Source organism: Zychaea mexicana (genome assembly GCF_025766255.1).
Source record: "Zychaea mexicana strain RSA 1403 chromosome Unknown BDB00scaffold_33, whole genome shotgun sequence".
In the NCBI taxonomy this organism is placed as follows: domain Eukaryota; kingdom Fungi; phylum Mucoromycota; class Mucoromycetes; order Mucorales; family Lichtheimiaceae; genus Zychaea; species Zychaea mexicana.
Genome location: NW_026516696.1, coordinates 78,191 through 105,812, shown reverse-complemented (window position 1 = coordinate 105,812; position 27,622 = coordinate 78,191). Strand labels below are relative to the sequence as shown.

Below are 27,622 nucleotides of genomic sequence, written 5' to 3'. Positions count from 1 at the left end.
ACTAGGTTTAATATCTACATAATTTACTTTTTTGTTCATTATTTAACAAAATATCCACATGACTTTTTTTTTTTTTGGTTCTTAATCCTGAATTGCTTGTTCTTGTTGTATTTGATTGTCTTCTTGTTCTGTCTCTGATAACATTCTACTCCTGTCATCTTGTTTTGCATCGCCGTCCTGTTCTGCATCTGATGGCATCCTACTAGTGTCATCTTGTTCTGCTTCGGATACCATCCCACTAGCGTCATCTTGTCCTGCTTGTGATACCATCCCACTGTTGTCGTCATCTGTCTCTTCGGTATATTCGGTCTCGTCTGTACCACGGGAGGAGTATGGCAAATGGTTGTAGTAGGTGGTCGCTTTGATCAAGGGCATTGTGATATTCTTTTGTTGCAATGTACTGATCCGAACAAGTCGTGCCAATTGGTCACCCAGTTTCTGTCGTTCTCGGCGATCCTGTTTCCATATATTTTCCCACTCGTTTAAATACATGGAATTGCAAGAAAAAAAAAAGATACTATCTGTTGCAAAAGGACTTACCGAGAGGTTACATCGAAATGTGTAGATGTCAGGGGTATATTGATTGATAATACGTTGTACTTTTTCTTCATCAAGTGTCCATGCTTCCACTGCGTCAACTAAACATTTGATTGGACATTCAATACTCTGTCTTCTTTTTCAACCCCCCCCACCTTTGCTTAGATACTTGTTGGTTACTCACCTTTGGTCATCAAGACCGCACAACGATTGGTTAGATACTCAGGTGCAACATGCTCAAATGAACGATATAAAGTCAACAGACTGTTCTTGTTGGTCATGTCGACCAAGAAGAGAACAAAATCTACTTGGCCAAGTTCATCAAGAGCTGTCGCAGATAATTCTTCGTCAGTGCCTCTACAGTTTTTTCATTCATATATAGCAATTCCTCTAATTAGCTTAAAATTTAGAAAACAGTGAGAAAAAGAAAAAGGGATTTAAAAAATAAACATTACAAGGAAATAAATGTTTCTCGACTCGAAATGAGTTGATCTGCCAATGTACGTTTTCCACTATTGGCTGGGCCAACAAGCTTTATATTATTTGTGTAATTAGCAAACCAGGTCGAGCTTGAATAGTTTTAAGAAAAAATAGAGAGAGAGAGAGTGTGTGTGTGTGTGTCTGTACCAGAACTTGAGTCGCGCGCTGTGTGTATCGTGGACGAAGGATCATACTGGTTGCATTGATATTTCAATTAGCCCAGAAGAAAGATAATGAGCCTAATTCAAGTTCCTATAAAAACGCGTGTCGCGTAATAATAATTGGACGCGACCCATTTGGTGCCTCCCTCCTGCAACCCATTAATTTCAAGAAATTTCCGGCTGTCGTGAGATACTGCATACACATAACTCAACATATTCTTGTGAAACTAAAGGGTGTGATACAAGTTTTATTGTTTTCTAGCAACAATTAGGATCAAACGTTTACAGGTGTAAAAGGATACCCAGCTAATAATCAAGGCTGAAAGAAGTTTTATCATGATCATCTCATGTTTATGTGCAAGTCATAGCTCGCTCTAGCATGTGGTTCGCACGTCAAGTGCATCTTTGTCTCAATCTGCAATGCGTATCTCTGCAGAGATTACAAGTTTATCAGTAGCAGACACCAAGTGTGTAATATGCAATATTACGAATGTAGTACACATTGACTACCTATTAAAGAACAGACATTCGTAGAGTGCTTCCTTTTCCAATTTATTGAGGTTTCAATTGATCAATTAGCTGTGGAAGCTCTTCATTGAGCTGTGTGGTTGAATTGATTCTCGGATACGGCTCGTCAGGCACAGGTTTTCCCAAGAATTCACAGATTTTTTCCCATCCAATGCCTTCGTTTAGGTTCAAGGTCAACAACCGTTCCTGTGGCACATATTCTTTCACCCAGGCGTTGTGCGCCTTATACTTTGCCTTTACTGCATCGGGGTTCGCAATAAACTCGCCGTTCTCAAACACGCCATCCATCCAAATCTTCTTGGTCATGCGCTGTAAGCAACGGCCATAGTCGTCGTACTCCTCCTCGTCCACTGTGCTCAACTTGTAGATGGAGTTTTTGACCGAGTCGTACCAGCTATCTGCATCCCGCTCAATGAGGATGACCTTGGCATCCGGATAAGCTGCTATCAACGGGCGAATAAAACAAACGGTTGGACTGGATATCAAGGGGACGTTAGTACAAAACCCGTTGTCCTTTTGTATATGCAATGTTGTTCGAGGAACCTCATTATTCATGGTCTCCACTCTTCCCCCCCCCTTTTTTTTTTGTTCTTTGATACGCTTTCTGATTTGAAAGTCTCATATACTTATCACCAACATACCAATCTACAGCGGCTTCCCAGCCTTCATACATCCGATCCCAATCTGCAGGCTTTTCTGGATTGTCGTACGCTTGCGCAAAGAGTTCAGGGTGACCATTTCCTTCAAACATGGCACGCATATGATGCGTCTTATATCTGGTCCCAATTTCCACAAGTTGATAAGAATCAATGCGTCAACAGAAAAATAGTCTTTTTATCCACATACCCAAGCATGTTAAGTGCAGTGCGCAGACTATCAGTCCCAGTACGACTGTAGGCTGCTCCTATAACCTCAAGTGGCGCCATAATTGAGTTTCTCACAAAGAAGGAAAGAAAAGCAAGATGCGATTGGAAGCTACTTTATAAATAAAACACACAAGGTTTAGGCCCGAAGCGGTGTTTAGTGCTTCTTGCTTTGTGTACATCCATGTCATAAGACGGGTCGTTTTTCCCCCAATACATTTGTTAAGTAAAAGAGAAGCCTGTGTGCGACCTACAACGACTAAATATACGTAGCTGGAAGAGTATTTTGGAGATTCAAACCGCAAAAGGTACCTACTCATGAATTAATCACAACATATACGTAAAATGCATCGATGCGCTGTAAGACGAAACTTTGACTGCAATTGGGAATCTGTGCTACCAGAGACGCATTCGGAAGGTCTGTGGTGCGGTACGCTGGTGTTTATTTTCTCGCATGTCTTTGTAACAAAGCACACTATGTGTTTATAGTAGAGGCCCAACATTTGTGAAATTATAATAAAGCGAGTGAATAGCAATGCCAGTACATACTTGCATGGATTATTTCTATTACTCGGTGCTTGAATACGTACTGTACAGTACTTGTCTACGAGCATTACATGTTTTGTAACGCGTAAACTACGCCTGAGTGACAGGCGTAAAAGGTGGTAGTGATCTTGATATACAAATTGGTATTACGGGTACTTCTCACCAAAAATGCAAGTACATCAATTGAGTTCCAACTGATCAAATCTTACCATATACATATATACTATTGGATGTACTTTCAAGTAATCGCGTTTCTATGTGGTCCTTGTATTTATATAACATACCCGCACATTGTAATATCTGACTTTAGACTTTACGAGTTGCAAAACATCAAAACGAGCAATATAGCAATAGCTTATTATTTCCGGTAGAAAAGGACTTCTTTTAAAGATGCAAAAACTTTTATTAGGCCCATTGATCTATGACAACAATGTAACAGAACGGGTTATCACTGTGAGATCAGTATGCCATATTTGCAGAAACATGTGAAGCGATCTCCTTTCAAGTAGATATTACGTAAAGGGTCAAAATGCCAGACTACCTTGCTAACAAGAGTAATTGGCGGGAGGCGAAAAAGCTATCGCAGAAAGAAAGAAGCATGATTGTAGTGGATCATTCGCATTAACGTCCAGTAGCTTCGTCAGTCACTTTTCTATGCAGGAATGAGGGAATATCTTTAGTTTGAAAGCCGTTAAAATTGATATCGATGATATTGATTTCATCCGGAAGTAGCACGAGAAAAAGACGAGGTATGTTAAAAAAGTAAGGATCCAACTCCTGATACATAAGAAGCGGTAGTGATAGTCATGTCGATGCCCTTTTCTCTCTTCCGCAAGTTAAATATCCGATTATAAGCAGCTTGGCTACCTCTCTTTTCGCTTTACGTTTCCACCTACTACAAAAACTATAGAGTACAATGGACTTTAACGACGAGAATGTGTTTCGAGATCTTATAACAGAGTACTTGATCCACAACTGCTATAAGAATACTGCCAAGGCCTTTCTTGGTGAAGTCAAGAAGCTGAACGCTTGCAGTGCCAGTGACATTGCGTCAACGCCAGTCAATGGTAATAACGGAAATGACAAGCGACGACGGAGCAATACTACCACTACAAGTAAAACGCTGCAGCTTTTCTTTTCTTATCGCCTATATATTCGAACAAGTATAGCTAGAACGTGCTGACTTGACCTCCTACTTTGACGTAATAGCTGATGCCATGGACATTGATGAGAATGATAGCGACGCGAACGGTAATATACTCCTTTTTCGTTTCCGTTTTATTATCCTTGCTGCTATGAGAAAAGAATGTAACGTTAGTAGAGTACGGCTTGTTAATGGAAAAGGGATTTTATACATTAGACGCTGATGCATACACGTGGGCATTACTGGATGCACGAAAAGGTTCGTAAACAACGTGAAGAGCTCCAGTGTGAAAGAGTAGTGGGAAAGATAGCTGAATGGATTTATTGATATACGGCATGGCGTGGGGGTATATATAACAGACCTCTATGATGCCATTTTGAGCGGAAACATACCGCGTGCATTCGACGTGATCAAGCAGCACTTTCCTACTCTAGCAATGCATGATCCACAGTATCCACAGCAAGAGCAACGGACAGAATCCATGACCGTCGACCACGAGAACCAGAGCATGTCACAGTTACAATACATACTATTTAAGCTTCGATGCCAGCAATTTGTTGAAATAGTACGCTCTTCCGATGAAGTTGAGGCCATCCGTTTCGCACAAACACACCTCAGACCGAATAACAAAGAGTTTCAAGATCTCACAAACGAGGTGGCATCGCTCATCGCTTATCGTGATCCTCACAATTCAAAGTCGAGTCATTTGCTGAGTCAAGAACGTCGGCTCCAGCTGGCAGATGAAGTCAACACAGTGGTATTATGTAAGTAGTGGGATATGTATATATATTCTGGATTTTCATGCATGAAAGAATAACAATATTAACAAATGAATTTGTTATAGCGCTATCTAATCTCAGAAATGAATCATCATTTGAACGATTGTATAAGCAAAATGAATTGATCGAAAGCGAACTGGCAAAATACAAAAACGATGGATTGACAAGTGCTGAAAAACCAGATCAAGAAAGGATGGGAATGTAGAGAAACAGAATGGCAAATCACAACTCTCCCCTCTCCCATGTCTTATCGCTTTTTTCATTCTGTATCTAATACCATGACATGTTCAACTTATTCACGGGCACACACACACACACACACACACATACAATGCACACGTCTACCTATTACCCACCCTACCCTTGAACCATCCTCATCAATACACGACAATATGCCATAAAATCCAATGTAAATAGACAAAAGAAAACTGGTTATTTCTCGCTCTACATCCGGACGCACATGTTGCATCCCAAATTGCTTGTCCCCTTTTTCTCTCTTTTGCTCTGACACTTGATAGATGTCCCTCGCAGCATATTTCTTTTTTCTTTCGTCCCTTTCGAACAAAACACACATAGTTCGTCGTCTGCAAGATGGATACGTTCACTTCATTGTATGCGAGAATTCGAGAAATGAATTTATTGTTTCAAAAAGCTGAGGTGAAACAAGAGAGCAAAGTAACAATCCGTTTATTTGATCTCGTTGACAGTAAGAGCTAAAGTCCCCAAAATAAATATAACAAAAGAGAGATTGTCGGGTTAGTGTCTGTGTGTCGTTTTCCTAATACCAATATATAAAACACAAGAAAAAAACCTTACCAGGAGGGAGGGACTGTCTCAACTTGTTAGCCTTCTGCTTGTCGCTGACGACAAGAGTGTACAAGTAACGCGAGCATCTGACCTTGAACTTGACAGATTCGGCATTCTTCTTGATGCGGGCGGCTAACAATATATTATAAGGCATATTTAGTATTAGCATGTCTCTATTGTCGAGTATGGAAAAAAAATCGTTTTCGTATTCGTTTCTTACACTGGGCGTCCTTTCTGCGGGCAATCTCAAGGAACTGCTTGATATCCTTAATTTGCTTAGGCTAAGGAAGAGAATTTTATAAAAAAATCCGGGTAAGTAAAATTGAATGTCCAATGTTACCTTCAATATCCCCAAAACCGCTTTTTGGTACCCTTCCCATCCCAAAAATTGGATTCTTTCATTAACTCGTATCCTTTCAAAGTAATCCATCCATCGAATCACTCATCCATCCATCCTTTTAACTATATTGCTTCGCTTCTCTCTCTCTCTCTCTCTATTGCTTATGGTCCCATAGTTACCATGTCTGCTACGCGTGTGGCAAAAGAGGGACTGGTCGGGATGAATTTCCAGGACGAATGTCAAAGGCTCGGCGATAATTCAAATCCAGCAAATCAATCGTATGCCTGAATCTCTCTCCCTCCCCCCAAACCAGCTTTATTATGTTGCTTATCACGGAAAGTGACTCTCACTTTGGCTATATCGCATATAATATTCGATTACTTTTGGATAGTCTGGATTTGTGCCTTGTGGGCGCTCGATTGCAACCTATGCTGCCTTATATTCAATGCAGCTGCTCGAATCATAATAAAGTAGCAGTACTACATGCGTGCTAGTAAAAGTAGACCTCGTCACTGCACATAAACATAAAAAGCCTTCTATTGCTTCCAAAGCGTTTTCTTAACACAAAGACTTCTTGGGAATTCTTAAAAATATCAAACAGCAGCATAGTTCATCAACTCTGAAGCTTGTGTAGTATGTAGACTACTAACATAGCTGCTTACTTAGCAATGGTACAGTTTACAAATTCTATGGAAACTGTTCGTTTCCATGTCATTGCATATGTTGTTTCCATGACGACTGCTTTCAGCAAATATTTTCTATAGCAACACTATAGATCACCGAATCTACGTAACTTTTCCATGGTAGCATAGCATTTTGCTATTTCTGCTATAGTCTGCTAGAATTACTTTTGCGTTAACGAAGAGTTCTCGGTTGCAATCCAGAAATGACTCAATTGATTGGCTATTGCCAAATGAACTGATTGGCTGGCATTAAAGATACAGCTACCGGAGCTTAAACGGTGTTGGTATTCTCCTCAGCTTTCCCAATGAGTTTTGTAAGCTGCGCGTCTGTAATAAAGGGCTTTTCTTTGTCTAAAAACGATCAGTAACAACGGACGAATGTTTCAAAAAAAGCCGGCCAAGAAATTTAATTTTGGTTTTCCATCGAGTAAAAAAGCAACAGAGGCAAAAAAGACAGAAGCTGCTGATTCGTCTGCTACTTCTTCTTCTTCTGCTACTGCTGCTACTATTACTCCTCAAGGACCACCACCAAAACGCAGATTCGGTGGTGATTCTGACGAAGAAAAAGCAACAGCCAATAGCGATTCAACGAAACGAGTACGAAGCAGTCTCATTGACGCCGACGACGAACAGGAGCTTTTGGCCAGTGCAGGCATTGGTCCCACCTCGAGTAAGATTGATTTGAACGTGTGGTTAACGTTACACATTCGTTCACACCCCCCACTGTATCAGCGGTAAAACCAACAGCAGAGCAAGCCAACGATGACGATGAAGAAGATCCTTTGGACGCTTTCATGGCAGACATGAGCGAACAAGCAAAGACGACCAAGACGGAAAGCAAGGTAACTTTAATAATTATACTAGGGAAAAAAAAGACAGATAAATTAATTTGGAAATGGGTGTTATGTTAGGCACGTCGCGACGATTTTGAGGAAGAAGATGATATGGAGAGCTACATACGGCATATGAAAGAAGAAGGTGTTACAGTGGGCCAAGTGGATAGCCGATCTTACATGGATCGCAATGAGGTAAAGAAAGAGTAGAATACTGATGAGAGGGAATTTGAATGTTCTCTTGTCGTGTTGTTGTTGGATCGGGACAGGATAGGTAGAAGGTTTAACAATTAATACATGAGCACATCACGCAGTACGCCGACTCGGATGAAGAAGTGTATGCAGCAGCAGCAAGAATTGATGCAGAACTCAACAACAACTCGGATGATGGAGAGCACGGCCCTGTCAAACGAGAGATTGAACCACTCGCCAGAGTCGATCACGACGAAATTGAATATCCCGAGATCGAAAAGTATTTCTACGAGGAGCACCCAGATATTACAGCACTTGGCAACGAACGAGTAGCCGAGATCCGACGGGAACTTGGATTGCATGTCACGGGATCTGACCCACCTGCGCCATGTATTTCGTTTGCACATTTTGGATTTGATCAAGATGTCATGGCCACCATCATCAAAGCCGGGTACACTGAACCTTCTGCAATCCAAAAGCAAGCCGTGCCCGTGGCATTGCAGGGCCGTGATATTATAGGCATTGCCAAGACGGGATCGGGTAAGACTGCTGCATTTGTTCTACCGATGCTTGTGCATATCATGGACCAAGAAGAACTTGCCAAAGGTGATGGCCCGATCGGTTTGGTCATGGCACCCACACGTGAATTGGTGGGCCAGATTTATGCTGAGACCAAAAAGTTTGCCAAGGCGTATGGACTAAAGTGAGTCTTTATTTTTACTGTTATCCTTGTTTGTTTTTGTTTTTTACAATGGGAAATGAAAGTATGTGATCAGCTGACGATGATGGGGGGTCGCGTTGCTGTTGTTGTCATACCTGTATGCTGTATGTGAGCATAGGGTGGCCGCTGTTTATGGTGGTGCATCAAAGATGGCGCAATTCAAGCAGTTGCGAAGCGGCACCGTCGAGATCCTGGTTGCAACGCCTGGTCGATTGATAGATATGCTTAAAATGAAGGCTACGAATCTCAAGCGCGTCAGCTATCTTGTTCTTGATGAAGCGGATAGAATGTTCGACCTTGGTTTTGGTATGTGCCAGCGATCATTCTATTCTTTTTTTTTCTGGCGTGGATAAGTCAAAATGTTTCTCTCATACATACACACGTACGTACAATTTGACGTTATACAGAACCTCAAGTACGCTCTGTTTGTGACAACGTCCGACCCGATCGCCAAGGTAAACGAGAAAAACAGTGCATACTTAGTGACTCGATGAAAATGCTTCTAAACTCATCACAAATATTTTTAGCTTTGCTGTTTAGTGCCACCTTCCCACGAAAAGTAGAATATTTGGCGCGCGAAGTAACAGCGGATCCGATTAGAATCAGTGTTGGCACGACGGGTCAAGCAAACGAAGACATCACTCAAGTCATTGCTGTGCTTGATGAGGAAATGCTAAAGTGGGATTGGCTGATAAGACGGTTATCTGGATTTTGCGCTGGTGGGCTATACAAGATAAACAAAACAAAACAAATACAGCCAGCGAACTTGCAAACTCAATGTTTGTTTATTCATTCTTTTAGAGGGAAGCGTCATCGTATTTGTGTCGCGAAAAGGGGCTGTGGATGTACTTGCTTCGAATATCAGCGAATCCGGGTTTCCTTGTAAGTGTATCATATAGTACGCAGAGCTTCGACCAATTAAGTTTGACGCTGTCGGTGCCGTTTTGTTGTTGTTACTTATCTCCATTATGTACAGGCGGAGCACTCCATGGAGATCTGATGCAATACGAGCGCGACAAGGTACTTCGTGACTTTCGCGCAAACAAGTACGCCATTTTAGTGGCAACAGATGTAGCGGCCCGCGGTCTGGACATCAAGGCTGTAAAGAACGTCGTGAACTATGACATTGCCCGTGACATCGACTCGCATGTACACCGGATCGGACGTACGGGACGTGCAGGCGAGAAGGGAACGGCCTATACGCTCATCACTCGCAAGGAGGATCGTTTTGCTGGAGAGCTGGTCAGAAACTTGGAAAGCTCTGGTCAGGCGGTCCCCCAGGATCTAATGGCTCTTGCATTGACAAATCCCAAGTTCAAAAGCTCTCGGATACACGGTGGCAGTCGCGGTCAAGGAAGGGGCCGTGGTCGAGGTGGTCGAGATGGCCGAGGTGGATTTAGGGGGCGAGGCGGGCGTTTCAGAGGAGGAGGAGGAGGAGCAACAGGAGCGGGAGGTATAGTACCGTCTCAATTCACTTTTTATTGCATCAGATAGCAACGAAAAACTTGTTTGAAATTGATTCTTGTTGAAATTATAGGAGGCATCACTGGTTCTAATGCTGAACCATTGCTACCAAGGTCATCAGGCTCACGACCAGGACCATCGTTCCAAGCCATGAAGTTCCAAAAAGCGAGTTCGGACGAAGCTGGTGCTCGAGGACTCAATACAACTGCAGGGGTGCAGCAAAGTAGTCGTCGTTGGGACTAGCATATACACAACATGTACAAGTTTACCTCACTCTGCACTAGTTTTAGTGTGCGAGGCTGATCTTGTCTGAATCTGACATGCAGACATGTCATATTTGGGGAGATAATAAAGTGCTTCTTTGCTTCTCGATACACGCCGCTGCCGCTAACTGCTTGATAGTATTTCTAAAACGCTTCTGCGATGATCTGCACATGTAATTATAATAGTGGTTTATACGTGCTAGTACGCATTACCCCAAAATTTTATATGAAAACGCGCTGGAAAGTGCAGTTTTCACTACATAATGCTCTGTACGTAGTACCTTTTAGCATAAGGCGCTTGTTTTCATGTCGTGGTCACACAAATGACGATCGCCTTTTGACTGACTAAAAGGCCCAGGCCCATGGCCGGACGAACGCCGTAATATGTATTGGTTACTGTTGCACGACATGGCGACCATTGCACAAACAAGTCATTTGATAATAAAAACCGCTTTCTTCATTTTAAAAAGTAGACAATAAGGATGGTATGACAAGTAGAAGAAGGATGCAACAACAACGGCCGATGAATTTATTACACGAGGCCATCCCACTGGGTCGTTTTGTCTCACCATGACACCAGGCCAGAGTATATACGCCGCTCCCCATCAGTTCTTATTCTAACTGTCGCACACAGCTTAGCAAAAACACGATAGTGCAAAATGGACGTGCACACACGTATTATTTCTGTGTTGTTTGTCTTGATAAGTCTTTTGACCTACTGTTTCTTTTCTTTTTTTTGCAGTCAGTTGGGTCCATAAAAGTAAGCCATGTAGTAATGTATGTTGTTATGCCATCTTCTATGTTCTAAGTATGCATTATCTTGCTGGATTCTACTTGAGTTTCTTGCATGATATACGCAAAGTACAGTCTATGCGCTGCACACCATGCTCATTCTTAAAACAGCATCCTGCTCTTCTAGACACGCGTCCTACCACGCTTTTGTTCTTTACTTCGACACCCCAAGCATAAGCTCCAAGCATTTAGAATTAGCTTGTTTCAGCGCAATTATGAGATGGCACGGGATATTATATGTAAACATTTAAAGAGGTTCGCCATCTAGCAAACAAGAAATGGATCACCTGAAATACGAAGCCAGTCAAGGGGCCGGATAGAGCCACTCAGCTGGCAATTAAAGGCCCCGATGCAGCGGACCAAAGTTTCTAGCTTTTCCCTCTCAGAGAATCGAGACTGAATAAGCATGTACTGTACATACGTACGCATGTATAAAGGAAACAGAAGAAGTCGGTATTATTTTTCTGTCATTCCGTTGGGGGGATGTCATACCTGTTTTATACATAATGCTTACAAGGATTGTCATTTGAGAAAGGAGTAACAACGTACCTCCCCACTCTAGTGACAACGGCTACTGTTATCCATAAACAGTTTGCCAACTTACTCATCATCTTTCAAGTGACCCGGAGAAAATCTCGATAACAAGGCAAATGTTTTGAGCGTGGCGCTATTTAACCATGTCGTACAAACGATCAGAGCTGATCCCTGATCCTGGATTTTCAGCGATACTGGTAAACTAAAATCAAAAACAATTGCGATACGTTTTTCTCGGTGTGCGCACATTGTATCTATGTGTTTGTTTGTGTCTTGTACTATGTGTGTGCTCCGATGCAAACTTGCTATTCCTATTTGACGCCAGGGGGAGACATTTAGTTAGAAAACACTAAACTTTCTTGCCACCAAGATTTCAGGGGGTAGTAAAAGTACATTGCGCGATAACCAGTTTTTTAATTCTCGTTGTTCTTCAACTACATCGAACTTGACAGATTTAAGGAGAAGGAGAAGATACGGGCATGGCTAGTATATATATAGACGCAACGCGCTCCTTTTTTATTCTTGATGTCATTTCTGACCGAACTCCTTTCGAACTTTTGAGATAATCGTCGATCCTATACGCGTAGAAAGTGGGAGAGCATAGAAAACAAAGTTTGCTACATCATTCCTTTGCCAATAGAATTGCTTATTTTTTATAAAGAAACTTTACGAAACTGCAAGTGCCAACAAACCAGCTTTTCCGAAATGCCGCATATGTAAAAAAAAACATTCTAAATACACTGCGACCAACAAAGAGAGAGACATAGAGAGCGAACGAGAGACTTAGATTCGCCCCCACACCCCCACACCCCCAAAAAAGAACAGGGGAAAGAGATGCAACTCCAGCTCTGACCTATCCTTGCTTGAGATTGGCTATTGCCTAATGAGTCCGATTTAGAAGAAGCAATAATAAAGTATAATAACCTCGTCGACGGGGATACATGGGAGTGCTGTGAGCAGAGAGTGAACGAGAGAGAATAGCGTTCAGAATCTCGATGTTGCACATGGCTTGTTGGGCAACACACGACACGCACCGAAATATATAAAAGTAGCCACGATACTAGCTTTTCTTTCTCTTTCTCTTTTCTCCATTCATTACAAAACGTACTATTTTTATCTCTCTATTCTTCTCTTTCTACCTGTTCATCTCACCCCTATACCCATACCGCATTTCATACTATACCACATCATTCAAAAAATGTCAACACGGTTCGATACCTACCTTCAAGTCATCTCACACGCGGACAAGTTCCCCCACGAGTTCGATCCAAAGAACCCAGATGAAGTACACCATACCATACCCTTTCGCCTTCACCCTCACATTGTCGGCCGAGTACTACCTAGCACATTGCCACCGTTGATCGAATACAATGATGCTCAGATGCCAAAGCCGTTTGAAGTTGTGGAGGGCGAATATATATCCTTTGCCTCTTGGGTTGACACTTTTGATAAGCGCACCCAAGTGATGGAGAACCTGTTACAAACTTGGCGAGAGAAAGGCACATTTAAAGTCTTGAAAGGTACACATACAATGCGATTGTGTATATTGATGACATTACATATACATTCTGTAAAGATATGGGTCCTGACCAAAAAAAAAATGCTTTGTCTTTTTCTTGAAAACAAGGTTGGAGAAACGAAATATTCCCTGTATATGGCGATGCGTCGCGATCGGATAATGTGGCTTTTGTCATTGAGCGTGCGGGTACACCGCTCTTTGGCATTTCACAGTTCGGCGCGCATCTTAACTGCTACGTCCGGGAACCTGATGGAAGCATCAAGATCTGGGTAGGCAGACGTAGCAGAACAAAACAAACTTGGCCAGGCTTACTGGACAACTGCGTAAGTAACTACTATATATGTCAGTTACAATTCTACTTAGCAAAAACTTCTCATTGATAAAAAGGCCACAAAATACTAACTTAACTCTTTGTCTGCTTGAACACGCTAGGTCGCTGGTGGCATCACCTATCAAGCCACCACGAAAGACACGATCGTCAAAGAATGTGACGAAGAAGCTAGTATACCCTCAGAGATTTCAAAACAGGTAATTGACCAGGAGCTTGTTTTCACAACACCCTACGTTGGGGGATATGTGCTTGTACGTTATACAAAAGAATATATGTACTGACAGGCTCGTGGGCGTCTTGCTGTTGTTATTATTAGGCCCGTAATGTAGGAGCAGTCTCATATTTCACTTATACTGAACATGGCTTGGTCCCTGAGACTCAGTAAGTACTAGCCCACTCTGCAGTTCTTTTTAATATATCACAACCCACGTATATTAGCCCCCTAAACTCTTTCATTTATTGTCATGATTGTTATTTGCTGACGTGCTAACCCTTATCACTATTGCTATCCTTTTCAAGGTATTCGTTTGATCTCGAGCTCCCACGCGATTTTGTTCCCACTCCGCGGGACGGAGAGGTCGAATGCTTCTACTTATGGCCTATTGAGAAAGTACGCGAAACGTTATTAAACAATGAATGGAAACCGAACTGTGCTTTAGGTAAGTTGATATATAAACATCTAAAACAGCTAAAAATAAGAAAGAACCGTGGCCTCTAAATCGTTGTGTAATATCTTTGACCGCATTTAGTCACGATCGATTTCTTGATGCGGCACTCTGTGATCACTGCTGACACTGAACCCGACTACATTGACCTTACCTATCGACTGCACCGAAAGCTTGAGTTTCCAACGCCGCACAAGCAAGTCGCTGCTCGTGCTCCATTTGTTGTGACATCGACTTGTCAACAGCAGTAGTCATCGTTCTCTTCCCTAGTACCATTTTTGTTATGTTTAGTCTCACTTACCATAGCAGTAGTATTTGTTTGCTCTACCTTCCCCTCTCTCTTTTAGCTTTTTCTAATCGATGATACCTTTATTTTTAGTTTTATTATAAACCATTATTCATTCCCATCCATCAATCTCATTTCCCTAAAAAGATATCTACAAATGAAAAAAAAAACCAATATGATACTCTTTTTTTAACCTCTACTTTTGTCTTTTCTGATATAAAAAAAAAGCGTGGTTGCACAGACAGAATGCAGCGCAAAACGTGTAACCAATGCTGCTGACTTTTTCTTTTTTCCTCGCAACAACTTCGCCGTCTTTGCTTTTTCTCTACTATATAAGCAATGACGCGCAATGACGACGAGCAGCATGGGGCAGGATCGAGCAACGTTGAACCACCATCTTATGACACAGCCATTGCTTCCCCTTCAGGAGCAGATTGTCTGAATGTACCTGGATGTTATGATGGGACCAGGCAACATCAAGTCAATTGCCAACCACAACAGCAACAACAGGTAAACTTGAAGGATTCACTTTTTCTGTACGTTTCTCGATGATACACATGCAGGAAACTTAGGCTTGCTTCTTCTCTATCCTTCCTCGGCCCTTAATATCCGAAAAAAAAATTATCAGAGTTCTGCTACTACCACAGACCAGCTATCAGCGCAAATGGATCTCAAGATCCTTGCCTCAGAAAATGTTCATTGGCCAACACCTACACCACCTTTCGAATCATGTTGTGTCCTTGAAGACCGGTTTTTACTATTAGGCCATGCAACACAAGGGATCCAAGTACTCGATTTGCAAAATCCAGGCTGTAAACCAAAAACCATTATATGGATCCGAGTTCGACAAATGGTTATCATAAAACCATGTCGTGTGATCCTCATGCTTGCTGGGCGCAACAAACGCGTGCGGTGCTACTCGTATGATGCCCTGCTACGATTGTGCCACGCCATATATAACATCGACTGGACCTCTCGAAACGATACGAATTACGACGTGCCATCCATGTCTGAATGGAAACGTGTTGCTTCGCAATCTGGGAAAGCGCCGGAAGATGAAGTCGAAGAAGATTCTTGGCCCGATAACGACGTTGAACAACAGAAACAACAACAACAGCAGCAGCAACAGCAACCTACGCGACTTGTGCTCACCAGTGGATTGGCATTGAAGCAACATTATGTGTGCAACGATGTGGTACTTCAAGAATTCTACTACAAGTTTCCAGACTGTAAAGACGTTCTGCGCCTGCAAACGTATCAGACGAGTGCCTACGTATTCGCTGCAGTGCTTCAACGCGACAAGATCGTTGTCTGGCAACAACGGCGGCGTGACCAACAGCAATCATCATCTTCATCGAATGACTGTAAATGGAGGCTGAGCCCCTTTTACAAATTTAAAGTTTACTGGATTCCTGCGGAGCCACGCTGGATTTCGTTTGCAGATGATAGAATTACCTTGCGGTACCTCTTGGCGATCTTTTCCACTGAAGCCACAGCCATCGGATTACGCAACAGCAAGGTACGCACAGTCCCTATCGACCCAAAACTCGCAGAACTATACCAGAAAACATGGTTACGCGAACAGTACGATAACCAATTGCTGGCGGCAGCAGCAGCAACAGCCGACAATAACAACTCCAGCAGCAATAACAGCAACACCATCGATAGCATATTTTCATCATCGTCAAATACAAGATCACGCTCTCATTCATCACCTCATCCACCACCTTCACCGAGCGATAACACTGCATCTTCATCAGCATTACCACCTTCATCCTCGTTTCCGACTTTACCCACGACTACAACTCCTGATATCCAATGGTCATCGTTGATCCAGCTACCATTTTATCCAAATCCATTGACGACTTCCTTGACAAGCGACTACAGCAACCCACCTTCTTACGATGCTGTTGTCACATCATCGCCCTCTGAAGCCGTCGATCCCGTCGCTCTCTCATCCACAATGTCACCGCAACTGTTTTTCGCCACACTGTGCCGCCAGAGTTATATTATTGACTTGATCGGTGGTCTCTTTTCGACCCTGGTGTACCACTGGACGCACGAGCCACAGCATATCGAGTTTATCCAGTTAGCAGAGGACGATTGGTGTGCTGTTGGATTCGGCCGTGAAAGCGTCGAATTATTACACATGCGCACGGGCGAAAGGATACATCGCATCATGAATAGCGTTCCTGTATGCTTTCTCGGTCGTTGGGATATCAAGGAAGCGGGAAAAAAGAAGGTCAAGGCTTTGTTTTGGTGTTGCGCCACGCCACAGGATAATGCCCACATATATATGCTGCAGGGTAATAACAGCCCTCATACCACCGCCCCTTCTACTAGTAATACCAGTAGCACCACTACTGATGTCCCTTCCTATACTGCCTAAAATAACGTTGTAGTAGCAGATAGGATATGGGCATATGATAGACTAATAAAAAGACTTCACTTTTTGTAATATAAGCATCCAGCTCTCTCCTCCTCATGTACATGCTGTGCCTAGTATATGCAGACATGATCACTCTACTGCGTGTAACATATGGATACAAGAACGTCCAAGGAAAACAAGGTTATATTTACAAATTCGGATAAGCACTTCATCCCTTGAAAAAAGAAAAAGATTCGTTTTCGACAACAACCCTTTCTATCATCAAGTTTCATCACCTTCGTTGTCATTGTCTTCCTCATCCTCATCGATATGTTCTACTTTGACCTTTTTCTCCGCACGTAGTTCCTCGGGTGGAGGGTAAAGCTGCCCGTCGCGTAAAATCAGTTTGCTTTCAGAAGGATATGCGTGAATTGCTTGATCCAGCTCGTGATCGATATATAAATCTTGGATCGACTTGTATTGGACAGCACAAAGTGGACAATGCCAACTTCGTTCAAAACCGAGGCACTGAAATAAACACGCTGCATCAAAACATGCTACGTGCGAGCAGTATATTCCACGAGAAGGGTATTCGATTTGTTTAAGAAGCAGTGGATCCAGCAGTGAAATAGTCTGATCGCACATCACTAGATCGTCGTCATCGTCGTCGCCTTCTACCATACCATGACCGCCAACACCAGCAGCGCTCCCACTTGCTTTAAAGGTATCCATGCATTTGTTTAACAAGGCACGTGAACAATGAACGTTTGTCCGCCGATCATCCTTTTCTGACAGAAAGTTGAAGGCTTGTTTCTGAATCATTGCGACTTCGGTTCGACTTTGGGCTCTTTCGACGAGGCGCCCAATATACATTCCGGCGGTTTGCACATAGACTTGGCTAGCAAGCTTATGCAAAAGAGCTGTCAGTGAGCCTTGGATTGCCATCTCTTCAAATCAAGCTACTCTAATGGCAAAAAGATAAGCGGAACTCACCTCTGTAGGGGATTTTTGCCATACTGTGCAAATGGATAATTCCTTGATATCATCATTGCAATCGAATTCTAATACAATTTTGCCGCCGTTTCCACTACGATTGTCAAGGACATCTCGCCAATCCACCTTGTCGGTGATATCAATGTGTCTAAAGCCATGCTTTTCAACGGGTTTCTTTTTACAGAAGAGTGGTTTATATAAGCCATACTGTATACAAAAAAAAACTGCCCCTTTTTTCTTTTCTTTTGCATACCCGGTCGACGTCTGCCCATTGGTTATTCTTGCTATCGATAGTTAACTCTGAGAGCCGTGGTTCCCAGGTTCGCCAATGGGATAACCATAGATACAGGTGTAATCGGACATCTCTGGTATCCTTCTTTTTGGTACGAACATGTGCCTGGGCAAAATCCAACAACCCCTTTGTAGGTATGGCGATCGTCTGTTTTTGCACATATGGGTTGTCCTCATTGTTATAATTATCATCATTGCCGAGCACGTATGGTATAGGTTTTACGTCCATGCGCACCAACTCTTCTAAACGTTCGAAAATGTCACATGTGGGTAATTGATCATATGCGAGTCCGGGCCGGGCTTTCCTTTTTTCGTTTGCACTATAGGACACGAATGGTTCAGTCTAACTACATCCTCTTCTTTTTGTCCTTTCGCATATCCTTACCTTTCACGTTGTAATTTCAGTGCTTGTTCTTTAGCTCGCCATACTGGAAATCCCGGGTACAAAATGGCAAAAAGACGCAGTGCGATTGGGTATTGGTTTAATTTGGTCACCGCGACTCGTCTCTTTTCCAACCCGCGATCCAGGAGAAACTGGTGGATTAGTCCCAATTTAACTTTGTTTAGTTGGAACATGTTGGCCGGATTCTACAACATATATAACCCGCTTAGCAAGTTTTCAAGAAAAGAATATTCACTTGTTTGGTTCACGTCTTTTACCATGAATAGATCTATAGATCGTTGAAGCGTCTTGAGCCCTAGGAGTTTGCCCAGCTCGTGCATTTGATTCGTAGTGAGAATGGGTCGATTGGATCGCCATTTACGAGTTTTGTAAATCGAGGATTTAGGGTCATGCCGTTTTCGTTTTGAAAGGGTTTGTTCGTGGGCATGGACTAGTGACCTGTTGAATATAGAAGAGCTTTGCATGTCAATTTGACAGTTGCTTGCTGCTGCCAAAATTTTTTTTTATGGTTGATATATTTTTTTTTGGATCCGACTTGATCCAATGCAAACACGCTGATGTTTCAACAACAGTATGATGTAAACCTTTGCTCTTTTTTCCAGGGGAGGAGGGGGAAGAAAGGGATTGAGGGCATTACTTTCAAATCTTTCGTTCTGCAGTAGTATATATCTTCTATTAATAAGGAAACCAAGACTGTAGTTATCTGGTATTATCCACTAATCCACAACGCTATGGCAACGATTTGTTGCAAGACTTGTGTTGTTATGACCACAGGCTTCCGCTAGTTACATAGATAATGGGACATGAATTGGTGAAGACCGTGAATTAACCGTGTGGAGTAAAAAAGCATATCTATGACTAGTGGTATTTTCTAACCCACAGAGTCATCATTACGCCTCAGGTGTACGGAACCGTCTACAGAATGTATTGACGGAACAATTTGTAGCATTTCCGCAGTCGGATTAATCGAAAATCAGTCAACCACCGTAATATACATGTACACTTATTCAATCGTATCAACTTTACAGAGATTGGTTTTATGGATTTCCTGAGATACATAAAGAAAATGAGAAACACGAAATTGTTTGCAATGATCTCACTCCCATTAAATAATAGCAAGCTCAATGCTTGAAATATACGGGGTCTTCTCGGCTGAGAAATAATATGTAGTTTTAACAAAGGCTACCAACGGCTGTACAGAGTGATAACTGGCCTTGCGTGCGCACACTCATAGGGTTACAGTTGCTCTCTCAAAATCAGAACATTCGAATGTAAAACTTTGGCTTTACGGTGTTTTGGAAGCATTGGGAGTGGCGATCGAAATGACGCTACAAGCAGTTGCTGAATTGGAAGGCCTCAAACTATGTGGTGCATTTGTCAGCGTTGTACCAAATCTAAAGAGATGAAGGGTGGGAATAAGGCGATATGTAGGTGTATGCAAGAAGGCGCTGTCTCGCGCAAATGTACAGCGTATAGAGGAAGGTTGATTTCGACATTTATAGTACAGTAAGCAGGTCATATACTAAAAGGACACCGTAGTTCTTGATTTGAGCCAATTACGCATAAATGGGCAACATGGCTATAGCTTCATTGATTGAAATATGCTACTACTCCCTAGCAATGAAAATGGCCGTGCAAAAAAGCACTTGCTACTATATATTCCAAGGAAAAATGTATATTTAAACCTTCCTTAGATTTGAAAGCAATTCATTCCTATACTCTAGTTGGATTAAGAGAGTTCCGTTTGCCAAACAACGCGTGTGAGCTCGGATGCCTATCCTAGACTAAGGACAACATTGATGCTAGCTTGAATAGCATTATTTGGAGACGTAAATTTGAAGGACAGCGACGGAAACGTGTCATCCACATCCTAAAAGCCATTTACTTTAGATCAGAGTATCTGAAAGGTGCTTTTGTTGATATTGAAAACTGAATAACAAGTGGTTTTGAACCAAAAACAACAGTTCTGCAAAAAATTTATTATAAAAATGTATTTTTAAGAATACTCTAACTAAATCTTACCGATAAATATAAAAATAAACTGTCTCATCCCGAAACTTGGTGCAGCCGCTAGACGTTTCTCAGTGCCCAGGTAACATACCCATGGGGAAACATCGAGGACTAAGACCTGCATCTTTATATAGTGCGCTTTAAGTTCCAGTAGATAGAGCCAATACTCCCTGGCCACTAAACAAGGATAAGGTTGCGGGTGAACATCGAACGCTGGAGACTTTGATTGTAAACTCTACGTAGCAAGTGACAAAAATAAAGAAAGACTTAAGTATGATTTCAAGAAACGAAAAAGTACCAAGAGGAACCATGCAAAAAAAAAAGCAAAAGATGATCTTTTGATTTGTACATAGTAAAGATAAAGCATTGGGACGGCACAACCAATTTCGCTCTGGGTGCGTTAGTGACAACTAATTTTGATGTTACCGGGGACCTGAACTTCCTCCATGACTTTCGTTTGTATGTATTTCCAATTTCGGGAAATGCAACAAGGATGTATCCTCTCTAGAAATCCAGCTCGAAAGACTTATGTTGCGACCTGTGATATCCTCCTTATTATATGTGCGGTTAATGGACCACAGACGTAGGATAGGTAGTATTATATAAGCTTTACTGCAACTGTTATCTTCTTTTTGTGCAAATCCATTGTGCAGCAGTATCATATATTTTTGCACATATGGCAAATACGACTGTCGGCAAACACATTTTTATCTACTGATATTCAAAGAAGAGATCCATTCTTATACTCTTGCACCACTGTCCTTGATATGTACCTGTATGCCGATGCTCTAAAGTCCCTCGAGCATGAGATCTCAGAAGATCCACTGGTTCACAGTTACCTGTACGCACCGTTGCATGTATTGCTCGTAGAAGAATTAAAGCTGGGACATGGATGGTAAATAACAATTCGATATAAGTTATGCTATCTCACTAATATTTTTAAAATTTTAAAAGGACTTCTTGCCTCCATCAAACCAACTTTCTCCCTCCAGCCAGTAACACAAGCCCAATGGCGCCTGTCATTTAGTCTATCATTGTGCAATTTCGGTGGATTCGTTGTCAAACAGCGCACATAAACCTGGATGCTTTTCGACAATGATGGAAACGTTACAGCAAGTCAAGGTGCTTATCTAGGCTTACATTACTATTGGTGCTCTCCCTCATACAAGAAGCAAACTAAATTGCAGAATGCGTGACACAGAAAGTTGAAGCGCGTGTGGACGGACGAAAGAACGAAAGTGCGTCTTCAAATCGAGCGCTAAAGCGTGTGACCTGTGCACTCCGTCACGCCGCTTATTACGACTATGAAGAGCAAAAACATCCACATGCACAGTGCAACCAAATCAAGGAGCAGTTACTACAAAGAAATGTGGCTACGAAAAGCAAATCGAAATGAGAGAGTTAAGAAGAGAAAATAATTGCATGCACTGTAATAATTAGGCATGGGTAGCTTGGGTGGGATCTTTCTTAATCCAACGGGAGTGCTGGTTAAAATTCATCTTTAGTTGTTAAAAGTTATAATAGGCAATACGGTGTAAAATTCATGTGGCACATTATGTGTATATCAAAGTTCTGCTGCTGATAGGATGTGTGTGAGCTTTGTTGTTTCAGGGAGGGGTTATAGAAAGATGATTATCACAGGTCACAAATGATGACAGATGCTTAAATAAGCCTAAATGTTATATTCAACAGAACCCTCAAACGTTAAACCCTGAAAGCAAAAAGGGTTCAAATACACCCGTTGTTTGAGACGCCATTTAAGCCCGCTACAGGTCCCTGAACAATTTTAAGCGTAAGCCAAACCCTGTATGAAACGATAAGACTAGCGATGATCACAACATAGCCACTCTATAAGTGAGGTTAGTTGTTTGCAGATCTAAATCACAAGTTAAACCGGGAAATGTTTCTGCATTCGAATGCTTGGTTTCCTCGCTTTCTCTCTTTACTTCCCAAGCCCCAATCCACGCCAAGCGTGTGAGAGCGGGGTAACTCGGAACTTACATAATCAGGCGTCATCCGCGGCTCGGTGAAATAAAAAATGCTGTAATTTTTTCCTTCTTTAATAATGGTACCAAGATTGTGAACAAAATATATAATGAGAGGAAAGCGAAGGAATTAAAAAGAAGAGGATGAAATAAATAACATATATATTTTTTGTTAACCAAAAGTACTAACGACATGAGCGAGTTGAAGCAAACCGCCGCCACTGTTTCCATCTGCGGACGAGGAGGATGAGGATGATGCTGATCCACCTCCGCCATTACCACCACGGCCGCCACCGCCTTCGGCTTGTCGGTCGTTCTCACGAACCGCGGAAGCACGATGATTGGGTACCTGATCACAGCTGTCCTTGATTGGCGGATGTAGTAATGTAAAAGGGAACGGCGGACCCTGACCAGCAGGATTCTCCGCATTCGCCAACAGGGTCAACGGACGATGCTGATAAAACACGGCGGTCGCTTGTGCTGCTGCTGTTCCAGCGGATGGTGGTGATGATAATGACAATCCTGAGGGATGATGATGATGTACATCCATTCTCTGTGTAACCGTCGCCAAACTATTTTCTCCTGCTGCTGCTGTTGCATTCGTTGTCGAACCTGTTGCTGCAGAACTATTTGCAGTTATGTTGTTGTTGTGCTGATGATGGCGGTGGACCGGAGTTGTAGTTGAGGTGGTGGTGGTATTGTTGTGGGTGTTGTTGATTGTAATCGGATGTTGACTCAGTGGACTTGGTGAAGAAGTAATAGCGGTAGCAGAGGAAATAGGGATAGCGGTGGTTGTAGTAGTAGAAGTAGTATTAGCAGTAGGGGCGGTATTAGAGGGCGAAATGGATGATGATGCTGGACGACCAAGTTGCTGTTGTGAATCTTCTTGTCGTGGTTGCGTATATCGAGTAGGTGAAAACCGTTCTGTTCGAGCAGATGGCGACAAGAGCGACTGGTGATAGTTGCTCAAGTGCTGATCGATCGTCAACGGTGGTTCTACGCCGAACGGATCAGATCGAATTCGATGATGTGCATGTAGTCGTGGCCGTGGTCGAGCTTCTTCGGCAGCTTGTACAGCAGCTGCTTTATTGCGCTGCGAACGCCTTGATTTGGGTGACATATGGGTTCGATAATGCTGCATCATGTTGTCTTGTCGCGAGAACCGTGATTGACAACCTGGGAATAGACAGGGAAAGTTTTTCTCACCTGTGTGTATGCGATTGTGTCTTGCAAGGTGCCCGCTGTAGAATAGAAAAGTTTTTTTTAGAAAGGGCTATTTTTGTGTTAGGTATACAAAACAAGGGAGCCCTATATGTATATACGTACCTTGTAGTGAAGCTCTTGTTACAACCTGGTTCTGTGCAGTGGTATTTACGACGACCATTCGTTGGCTTTTGTTGCTGTTGTTGCTGCGCTTGTGTTTGAGGTGGAGGTGGCTGCGAAGAGGAAGTAAAAGAAGGTGGCTGTTGGGTAAATGGTGGCTGTTGTTGATGGTGATGGTGATGGTGATGTGGAGAGTTATTCCACGATGGCGAAGGGTCGGGGCCATTGTTGCTACCATCGCGAACACTGTTTTCGTCCATAGACGAAGAGCTGGAGGAGGAAGGGGAGTAGGACGTAGAGGGTGATGCTGTGTTGTATGTATAAGGTGGGTGATCCCTGGAGGGTGCAGGAGAGGGTTCATAATCCATCGATTGCGGGGTGTACAACGATGGCCTTGAAGCACTACCTGTGGGTGGTTGTCGTTGTGGTGGTGCTGCCGTATCCGTTGGTGGTGAGGCAATTGTCGCTACCGCTGCAGCTGCCGCTGCCGCTGCTGCTCCGTCGTTTAACAAACTTATTTGACGTCCGGATGAGTCGATAACAGACAGGGGAGAATCTTTGGAATATCGTTGAGGGTCATCATGCTGCATTTTTCGTTGTTTTTAGAAAAAAATATTCGAGAGAGAGAGAGAGAGGGAGCGAGAGAGAAGGGAGAGAAAGGGGGTTTTTTCCAGCAGCTCTGAAAAAAAAGAGGGTGAGTATTATGAACTGGCTGCCCAGATGATTCGGAGACCAATAGAATTGGAGCGGATAAACTTGGCTCTATTTATCGTGACGTATTTGCAGTCATTTGTTTGAAGTTTCACTGCACATACACACATACTTCTCCAGAACAGAAAACATGCTGCGAACAGTATTGGGTAATAACAAAGATTAATGTTGCGAAATCCAAAACCATTTTGTCTCACTCCTGCAAATACTTTGATTTTGGGAACACCATTTTTACGAACAACAACAAAATTGAAGGACGACGGTCATTCCACAGCACATTCCTTAATCGAGCCGAGAAAACAGCATCGCCAGATTTCAATGTCGAAACAGCAAGCCAACACCTTGGCGTATCATTCACAACGCCCAACCTTTTACAACGAGCCTTAACGCACAAATCATTCAAGCATGGCACTGTACCTACAAACGAACGTCTCGAATTCTTGGGCAGTCGCGTGGTGAGCTTATTGGCCACAGAGCAAGCTGTTAAGAACAACGCTGTTGACCTGAAAGAGCAAGTCGTTACACAGACAAGTGCAACAAACTTAGCCCATCTTTTTGATACACTGAACCTTGAGAGTGGATTGCAGTATCACCTGGTAAAGTCATCATAATCAACTTTTTGTATTGGCAACGGTTGTTAAGCAACCAGTTGGGGTTGCTATGGCGAATAATGCTCTTTTTGGTTGTCAAGGTGATTTATTCTGATATTTATGTGCAATCGTCGTTGTTAGCCAGACGGCGTAACGCCCAAGGTCAAGGCAAATGTCTACAAGGCTGTAGTTGGCGCAGTATATCATGACAAGGTAAATACGAATTTCCTACTTCCGCCTCCCTGACATGACAACAACAATGAAAGTTTGATTCATTATTCTCCTCTGTTGTTTCCAGGGATTCTCGGCCGCACGTGAATTTGTACAGAAGCATCTGTCATAAAAATCAAAACATTTCATCATCCAAAAAGAAAAAGAACTCTTTAATATACACGAAACAAGCAAAATTCAAGATGCACAAACGCAAAAAAAAATATATAGAAATTCTGTAATATATGTAAAAATTTTTAATGGATCGATGTTTCGATTTTTCGAGAATCTACAGTAGCAGAAGAAGGAGGTGGAGAGGTGGATGATGAGGATGAAGGTGACTGGGCTTCAAGATGAACGGGAATGGGTGGACGATGTCGCGAACGAAGAATACTGATCAAATCATCGAGAACGCGTCCTTGTTCTGCACCAGGTACCTGTGGTTGCTGCTGTTGTGATGCGGATGAAGATGATTGTGATTGCTCATGATGCATATACGACTTGGGTGAAGGTCGTTCCTGCGACAACCGTAAGGGTAACGATGTCCTGATACTTGACGATGGAGGTGGCAGCGTGGGCGGCGAGTACGGATGATGACGATACGGCTGTGGTCGTGATGGTGCATGATGATGATGCTGATGATGTGATGAAAGAGATGACGCTCTGGTAGTACTTGAGGGAGTTGTAACAGTAGAGGATGCAGACGATGATGATGCTGTTGTTGTTGTTGCTGCTAATGGTTGCTGTGGTTGTGGATGTGCTAATGGTGGAGGTGATGACGACTCGTGTCGGTGATGACCAGTAGGTCTCGTCCATGGACTGTTTGTAGTCGAAGACGGTGGTGGTGGTGCTGTGATTGCTGTTGCATTTGGGGCAACAGCGGCACTAGCATTTGAAGTTCCAGTAGTAGTAGTAGTAGCAGGCGCAGAAGTTAAAGATGCTCCTGCTGTTGGCGTCGCTGGCCGATGTTCTAATTCCCAGATCCGTTGTCGTAGACGCTCGTTTTCTTCCTCAAGCTTTTCCACACGTTCCTGCAGCCCTTGCATGTCCCGCACTTTAGTTTCCAACTCCTTGACATAACGTTCTTTACGTTGACGGAAAGCGCGCTGTGCTGCACGGTTTTGCTCTGCTCGTCGACTATCAATGACACCCCCTTTACGACGTTGGCTGGACCCGGCATCGGAAGCATCAGCTGCTTCAGTAGACGCATTTGAATCATACGGTGGTGATTTCAGATCTGATCCGTTTGAATTGTTGCTCATTTTTTTCCGTTATATATAGAGAAAAGCTAAAAGAGCCAAAAAAAAGGGGATGTTGCAGATTGGGAGGAAGAATTTATGGAATAGAAAAGAAAGAAGGAATGGGTTTGATTTTGGAGGTTTTGTAAATTTAGGGTAATATAACACGAAATTTTATATTATAACTGTTTTATAAGCTAGGGTATCAATGCTTATTAATAGAAGTGAGTTGTATGAGTGAGAGAAGTATACAAAAGAAGTATACTTGTTAAAAGAAAAGAGTAAGAATGGAAGGAAGAAAATACGTTTCATGAAAGGGTCCAGCATGTTACGCTGAGTCAGCCAATTATCGCTCGTCTTGCCGGCTTTGGAAAGCTTACCGAGGTTATAGGAGTGAATTGAGCAATTGTCTTGATGATAGGTTCATATTGTCTTCATTGCCCAATTCACACACACACAACCTTTCAGCCCTTTCTCCATGAGGTCCCATCTTTCTTTCTCTATCCCCCCAACCTCTTATCCCCTGTCTTCGTTTTTCTATGTGCACGCACACACCAAAATGTCTTAAAAAGATGGCAGGCTCGACACGAGGGAACGTCTATTTCCAACCGTTCGGGAAAGTTTACATAAGATAACCGGCCGGAGTCGTGCCGATTACGTAATCGCCTATACGACAAAACGCTGATGGTCGGGGTAATCATATGAAAAATGCTCTTTTTCGTATTAGGCTTCTGAAATCCACATTACATGACTAAACGACCTTGAACAGCGCTTTTTATTTTTATCATCTGTTTGGTCTAGTGGTAAAGTCTGTTCTCTTGTTTCCCTTTACTAGTAGAAACTTGTATATATCTGGAAACTCATTTTCAATACAGATATGATAAAGTAATCAGAAGAATAAAGACGTAGTACATAGGTGACAAGGCAAGAAATACCATTGTAGGACATGTGCTCATATTATTATTTTAGCCGGTCCCATGGTTGCTTAAACGGGGGGACATAATACATTTATTACGTTCGTATTTTGGGGTT

At 42.7% G+C, this 27,622-nt stretch overlaps 12 protein-coding genes across 12 annotated transcripts; 5 read left to right on the top strand and 7 right to left on the bottom strand.

Annotated features, from left to right (window-relative positions):
- Nucleotides 1-53: 53 nt before the first annotated feature.
- Nucleotides 54-1,271, bottom strand: BDB00DRAFT_821564 (uncharacterized protein). Its single transcript, XM_053123400.1, has 5 exons — nucleotides 1,165-1,271; nucleotides 993-1,069; nucleotides 722-894; nucleotides 541-638; nucleotides 54-456 (listed from the first exon to the last, which is right to left on the bottom strand). Exons 1-5 carry the CDS (start codon nucleotides 1,207-1,209, stop codon nucleotides 82-84), a joined length of 768 nt encoding a protein of 255 aa, XP_052980027.1. The 5' UTR covers nucleotides 1,210-1,271; the 3' UTR covers nucleotides 54-81.
- A 352-nt stretch (nucleotides 1,272-1,623) lies between these two features.
- Nucleotides 1,624-2,644, bottom strand: BDB00DRAFT_821562 (P-loop containing nucleoside triphosphate hydrolase protein). Its single transcript, XM_053123399.1, has 3 exons — nucleotides 2,553-2,644; nucleotides 2,348-2,482; nucleotides 1,624-2,181 (listed from the first exon to the last, which is right to left on the bottom strand). Exons 1-3 carry the CDS (start codon nucleotides 2,630-2,632, stop codon nucleotides 1,731-1,733), a joined length of 666 nt encoding a protein of 221 aa, XP_052980026.1. The 5' UTR covers nucleotides 2,633-2,644; the 3' UTR covers nucleotides 1,624-1,730.
- A 1,116-nt stretch (nucleotides 2,645-3,760) lies between these two features.
- On the top strand, nucleotides 3,761-5,429 carry BDB00DRAFT_821558 (CTLH/CRA C-terminal to lish motif domain-containing protein). The gene is made up of 5 exons (XM_053123398.1): nucleotides 3,761-4,230; nucleotides 4,325-4,366; nucleotides 4,476-4,517; nucleotides 4,619-5,023; nucleotides 5,104-5,429. Exons 1-5 carry the CDS (start codon nucleotides 4,032-4,034, stop codon nucleotides 5,241-5,243), a joined length of 828 nt encoding a protein of 275 aa, XP_052980025.1. The 5' UTR covers nucleotides 3,761-4,031; the 3' UTR covers nucleotides 5,244-5,429.
- Nucleotides 5,430-5,725: 296 nt separating this feature from the next.
- Nucleotides 5,726-6,225, bottom strand: BDB00DRAFT_872005 (60S ribosomal protein L38; the record flags this gene model as incomplete). The annotated part of the gene is made up of 4 exons (XM_053126901.1): nucleotides 5,726-5,751; nucleotides 5,855-5,977; nucleotides 6,066-6,126; nucleotides 6,217-6,225. The coding sequence occupies 4 exons, from the start codon at nucleotides 6,223-6,225 to the stop codon at nucleotides 5,726-5,728; spliced, it is 219 nt and encodes a 72-aa protein (XP_052980024.1).
- Nucleotides 6,226-7,173: 948 nt separating this feature from the next.
- Nucleotides 7,174-10,731, top strand: BDB00DRAFT_905973 (P-loop containing nucleoside triphosphate hydrolase protein; the record flags this gene model as incomplete). The annotated part of the gene is made up of 11 exons (XM_053128595.1): nucleotides 7,174-7,182; nucleotides 7,262-7,538; nucleotides 7,601-7,710; nucleotides 7,780-7,896; nucleotides 8,016-8,596; nucleotides 8,733-8,920; nucleotides 9,022-9,069; nucleotides 9,142-9,333; nucleotides 9,416-9,496; nucleotides 9,591-10,067; nucleotides 10,152-10,731. The coding sequence occupies 11 exons, from the start codon at nucleotides 7,174-7,176 to the stop codon at nucleotides 10,319-10,321; spliced, it is 2,250 nt and encodes a 749-aa protein (XP_052980023.1). The 3' UTR covers nucleotides 10,322-10,731.
- A 351-nt stretch (nucleotides 10,732-11,082) lies between these two features.
- BDB00DRAFT_821529 (uncharacterized protein) lies at nucleotides 11,083-11,993 on the bottom strand. Its single transcript, XM_053123397.1, has 3 exons — nucleotides 11,669-11,993; nucleotides 11,181-11,582; nucleotides 11,083-11,101 (listed from the first exon to the last, which is right to left on the bottom strand). The coding sequence occupies exons 1-2, from the start codon at nucleotides 11,742-11,744 to the stop codon at nucleotides 11,398-11,400; spliced, it is 261 nt and encodes an 86-aa protein (XP_052980022.1). The 5' UTR covers nucleotides 11,745-11,993; the 3' UTR covers nucleotides 11,083-11,101; nucleotides 11,181-11,397.
- An 872-nt stretch (nucleotides 11,994-12,865) lies between these two features.
- BDB00DRAFT_872003 (NUDIX hydrolase domain-like protein) lies at nucleotides 12,866-14,433 on the top strand (the record flags this gene model as incomplete). The annotated part of the gene is made up of 6 exons (XM_053126900.1): nucleotides 12,866-13,187; nucleotides 13,295-13,509; nucleotides 13,619-13,714; nucleotides 13,834-13,898; nucleotides 14,037-14,176; nucleotides 14,267-14,433. The coding sequence occupies 6 exons, from the start codon at nucleotides 12,866-12,868 to the stop codon at nucleotides 14,431-14,433; spliced, it is 1,005 nt and encodes a 334-aa protein (XP_052980021.1).
- Nucleotides 14,434-15,351: 918 nt separating this feature from the next.
- On the top strand, nucleotides 15,352-16,857 carry BDB00DRAFT_762981 (uncharacterized protein; the record flags this gene model as incomplete). The annotated part of the gene is made up of 2 exons (XM_053119367.1): nucleotides 15,352-16,052; nucleotides 16,164-16,857. 2 exons carry the CDS (start codon nucleotides 15,352-15,354, stop codon nucleotides 16,855-16,857), a joined length of 1,395 nt encoding a protein of 464 aa, XP_052980020.1.
- A 120-nt stretch (nucleotides 16,858-16,977) lies between these two features.
- Nucleotides 16,978-19,255, bottom strand: BDB00DRAFT_928700 (uncharacterized protein). Its single transcript, XM_053128935.1, has 5 exons — nucleotides 18,781-19,255; nucleotides 18,506-18,708; nucleotides 18,083-18,440; nucleotides 17,830-18,003; nucleotides 16,978-17,742 (listed from the first exon to the last, which is right to left on the bottom strand). The coding sequence occupies exons 1-5, from the start codon at nucleotides 18,985-18,987 to the stop codon at nucleotides 17,119-17,121; spliced, it is 1,566 nt and encodes a 521-aa protein (XP_052980019.1). The 5' UTR covers nucleotides 18,988-19,255; the 3' UTR covers nucleotides 16,978-17,118.
- A 3,435-nt stretch (nucleotides 19,256-22,690) lies between these two features.
- BDB00DRAFT_882974 (uncharacterized protein) lies at nucleotides 22,691-23,638 on the bottom strand (the record flags this gene model as incomplete). The annotated part of the gene is made up of 3 exons (XM_053128194.1): nucleotides 22,691-22,749; nucleotides 22,798-23,069; nucleotides 23,439-23,638. 3 exons carry the CDS (start codon nucleotides 23,636-23,638, stop codon nucleotides 22,691-22,693), a joined length of 531 nt encoding a protein of 176 aa, XP_052980018.1.
- Nucleotides 23,639-24,647: 1,009 nt separating this feature from the next.
- On the top strand, nucleotides 24,648-25,576 carry BDB00DRAFT_821516 (ribonuclease III domain-containing protein). The gene is made up of 4 exons (XM_053123396.1): nucleotides 24,648-24,701; nucleotides 24,808-25,148; nucleotides 25,284-25,355; nucleotides 25,441-25,576. The coding sequence occupies exons 1-4, from the start codon at nucleotides 24,683-24,685 to the stop codon at nucleotides 25,483-25,485; spliced, it is 477 nt and encodes a 158-aa protein (XP_052980017.1). The 5' UTR covers nucleotides 24,648-24,682; the 3' UTR covers nucleotides 25,486-25,576.
- BDB00DRAFT_821513 (uncharacterized protein) lies at nucleotides 25,577-26,902 on the bottom strand. The gene has a single exon (XM_053123395.1). The coding sequence runs from the start codon at nucleotides 26,612-26,614 to the stop codon at nucleotides 25,610-25,612; it is 1,005 nt and encodes a 334-aa protein (XP_052980016.1). The 5' UTR covers nucleotides 26,615-26,902; the 3' UTR covers nucleotides 25,577-25,609.
- Between the last annotated feature and the right edge of the window lie 720 nt (nucleotides 26,903-27,622).

Coding starts and splice junctions, on each gene's coding strand:
- BDB00DRAFT_821558 (XM_053123398.1), top strand. CDS start 4,032: ATGGACTTTAACGACGAGAATGTGTTTCGAGATCTTATAACAGAGTAC. Junction 4,367..4,475: donor GAATGATAGCGACGCGAACG/GTAATATACTCC, acceptor TTTATACATTAG/ACGCTGATGCATACACGTGG. Junction 5,024..5,103: donor AGTCAACACAGTGGTATTAT/GTAAGTAGTGGG, acceptor AATTTGTTATAG/CGCTATCTAATCTCAGAAAT.
- BDB00DRAFT_821516 (XM_053123396.1), top strand. Junction 25,149..25,283: donor GTGGATTGCAGTATCACCTG/GTAAAGTCATCA, acceptor CGTCGTTGTTAG/CCAGACGGCGTAACGCCCAA. Junction 25,356..25,440: donor GCGCAGTATATCATGACAAG/GTAAATACGAAT, acceptor TGTTGTTTCCAG/GGATTCTCGGCCGCACGTGA.
- BDB00DRAFT_821564 (XM_053123400.1), bottom strand. CDS start 1,209: ATGATCCTTCGTCCACGATACACACAGCGCGCGACTCAAGTTCTG. Junction 895..992: donor CGAGAAACATTTATTTCCTT/GTAATGTTTATT, acceptor AAAAAACTGTAG/AGGCACTGACGAAGAATTAT. Junction 457..540: donor CATTTCGATGTAACCTCTCG/GTAAGTCCTTTT, acceptor ATATGGAAACAG/GATCGCCGAGAACGACAGAA.
- BDB00DRAFT_821513 (XM_053123395.1), bottom strand. CDS start 26,614: ATGAGCAACAATTCAAACGGATCAGATCTGAAATCACCACCGTATGAT.
- BDB00DRAFT_928700 (XM_053128935.1), bottom strand. CDS start 18,987: ATGCAAAGCTCTTCTATATTCAACAGGTCACTAGTCCATGCCCACGAA. Junction 18,709..18,780: donor GATCTATAGATCTATTCATG/GTAAAAGACGTG, acceptor TATATGTTGTAG/AATCCGGCCAACATGTTCCA. Junction 17,743..17,829: donor GGCAAAAATCCCCTACAGAG/GTGAGTTCCGCT, acceptor CTTTTGCATAAG/CTTGCTAGCCAAGTCTATGT.
- BDB00DRAFT_821529 (XM_053123397.1), bottom strand. CDS start 11,744: ATGATGAGTAAGTTGGCAAACTGTTTATGGATAACAGTAGCCGTTGTC. Junction 11,583..11,668: donor GGGGAGGTACGTTGTTACTC/CTTTCTCAAATG, acceptor AATAATACCGAC/TTCTTCTGTTTCCTTTATAC.
- BDB00DRAFT_821562 (XM_053123399.1), bottom strand. CDS start 2,632: ATGGCGCCACTTGAGGTTATAGGAGCAGCCTACAGTCGTACTGGGACT. Junction 2,483..2,552: donor ACTGCACTTAACATGCTTGG/GTATGTGGATAA, acceptor AATTGGGACCAG/ATATAAGACGCATCATATGC. Junction 2,182..2,347: donor TGGGAAGCCGCTGTAGATTG/GTATGTTGGTGA, acceptor CTTGATATCCAG/TCCAACCGTTTGTTTTATTC.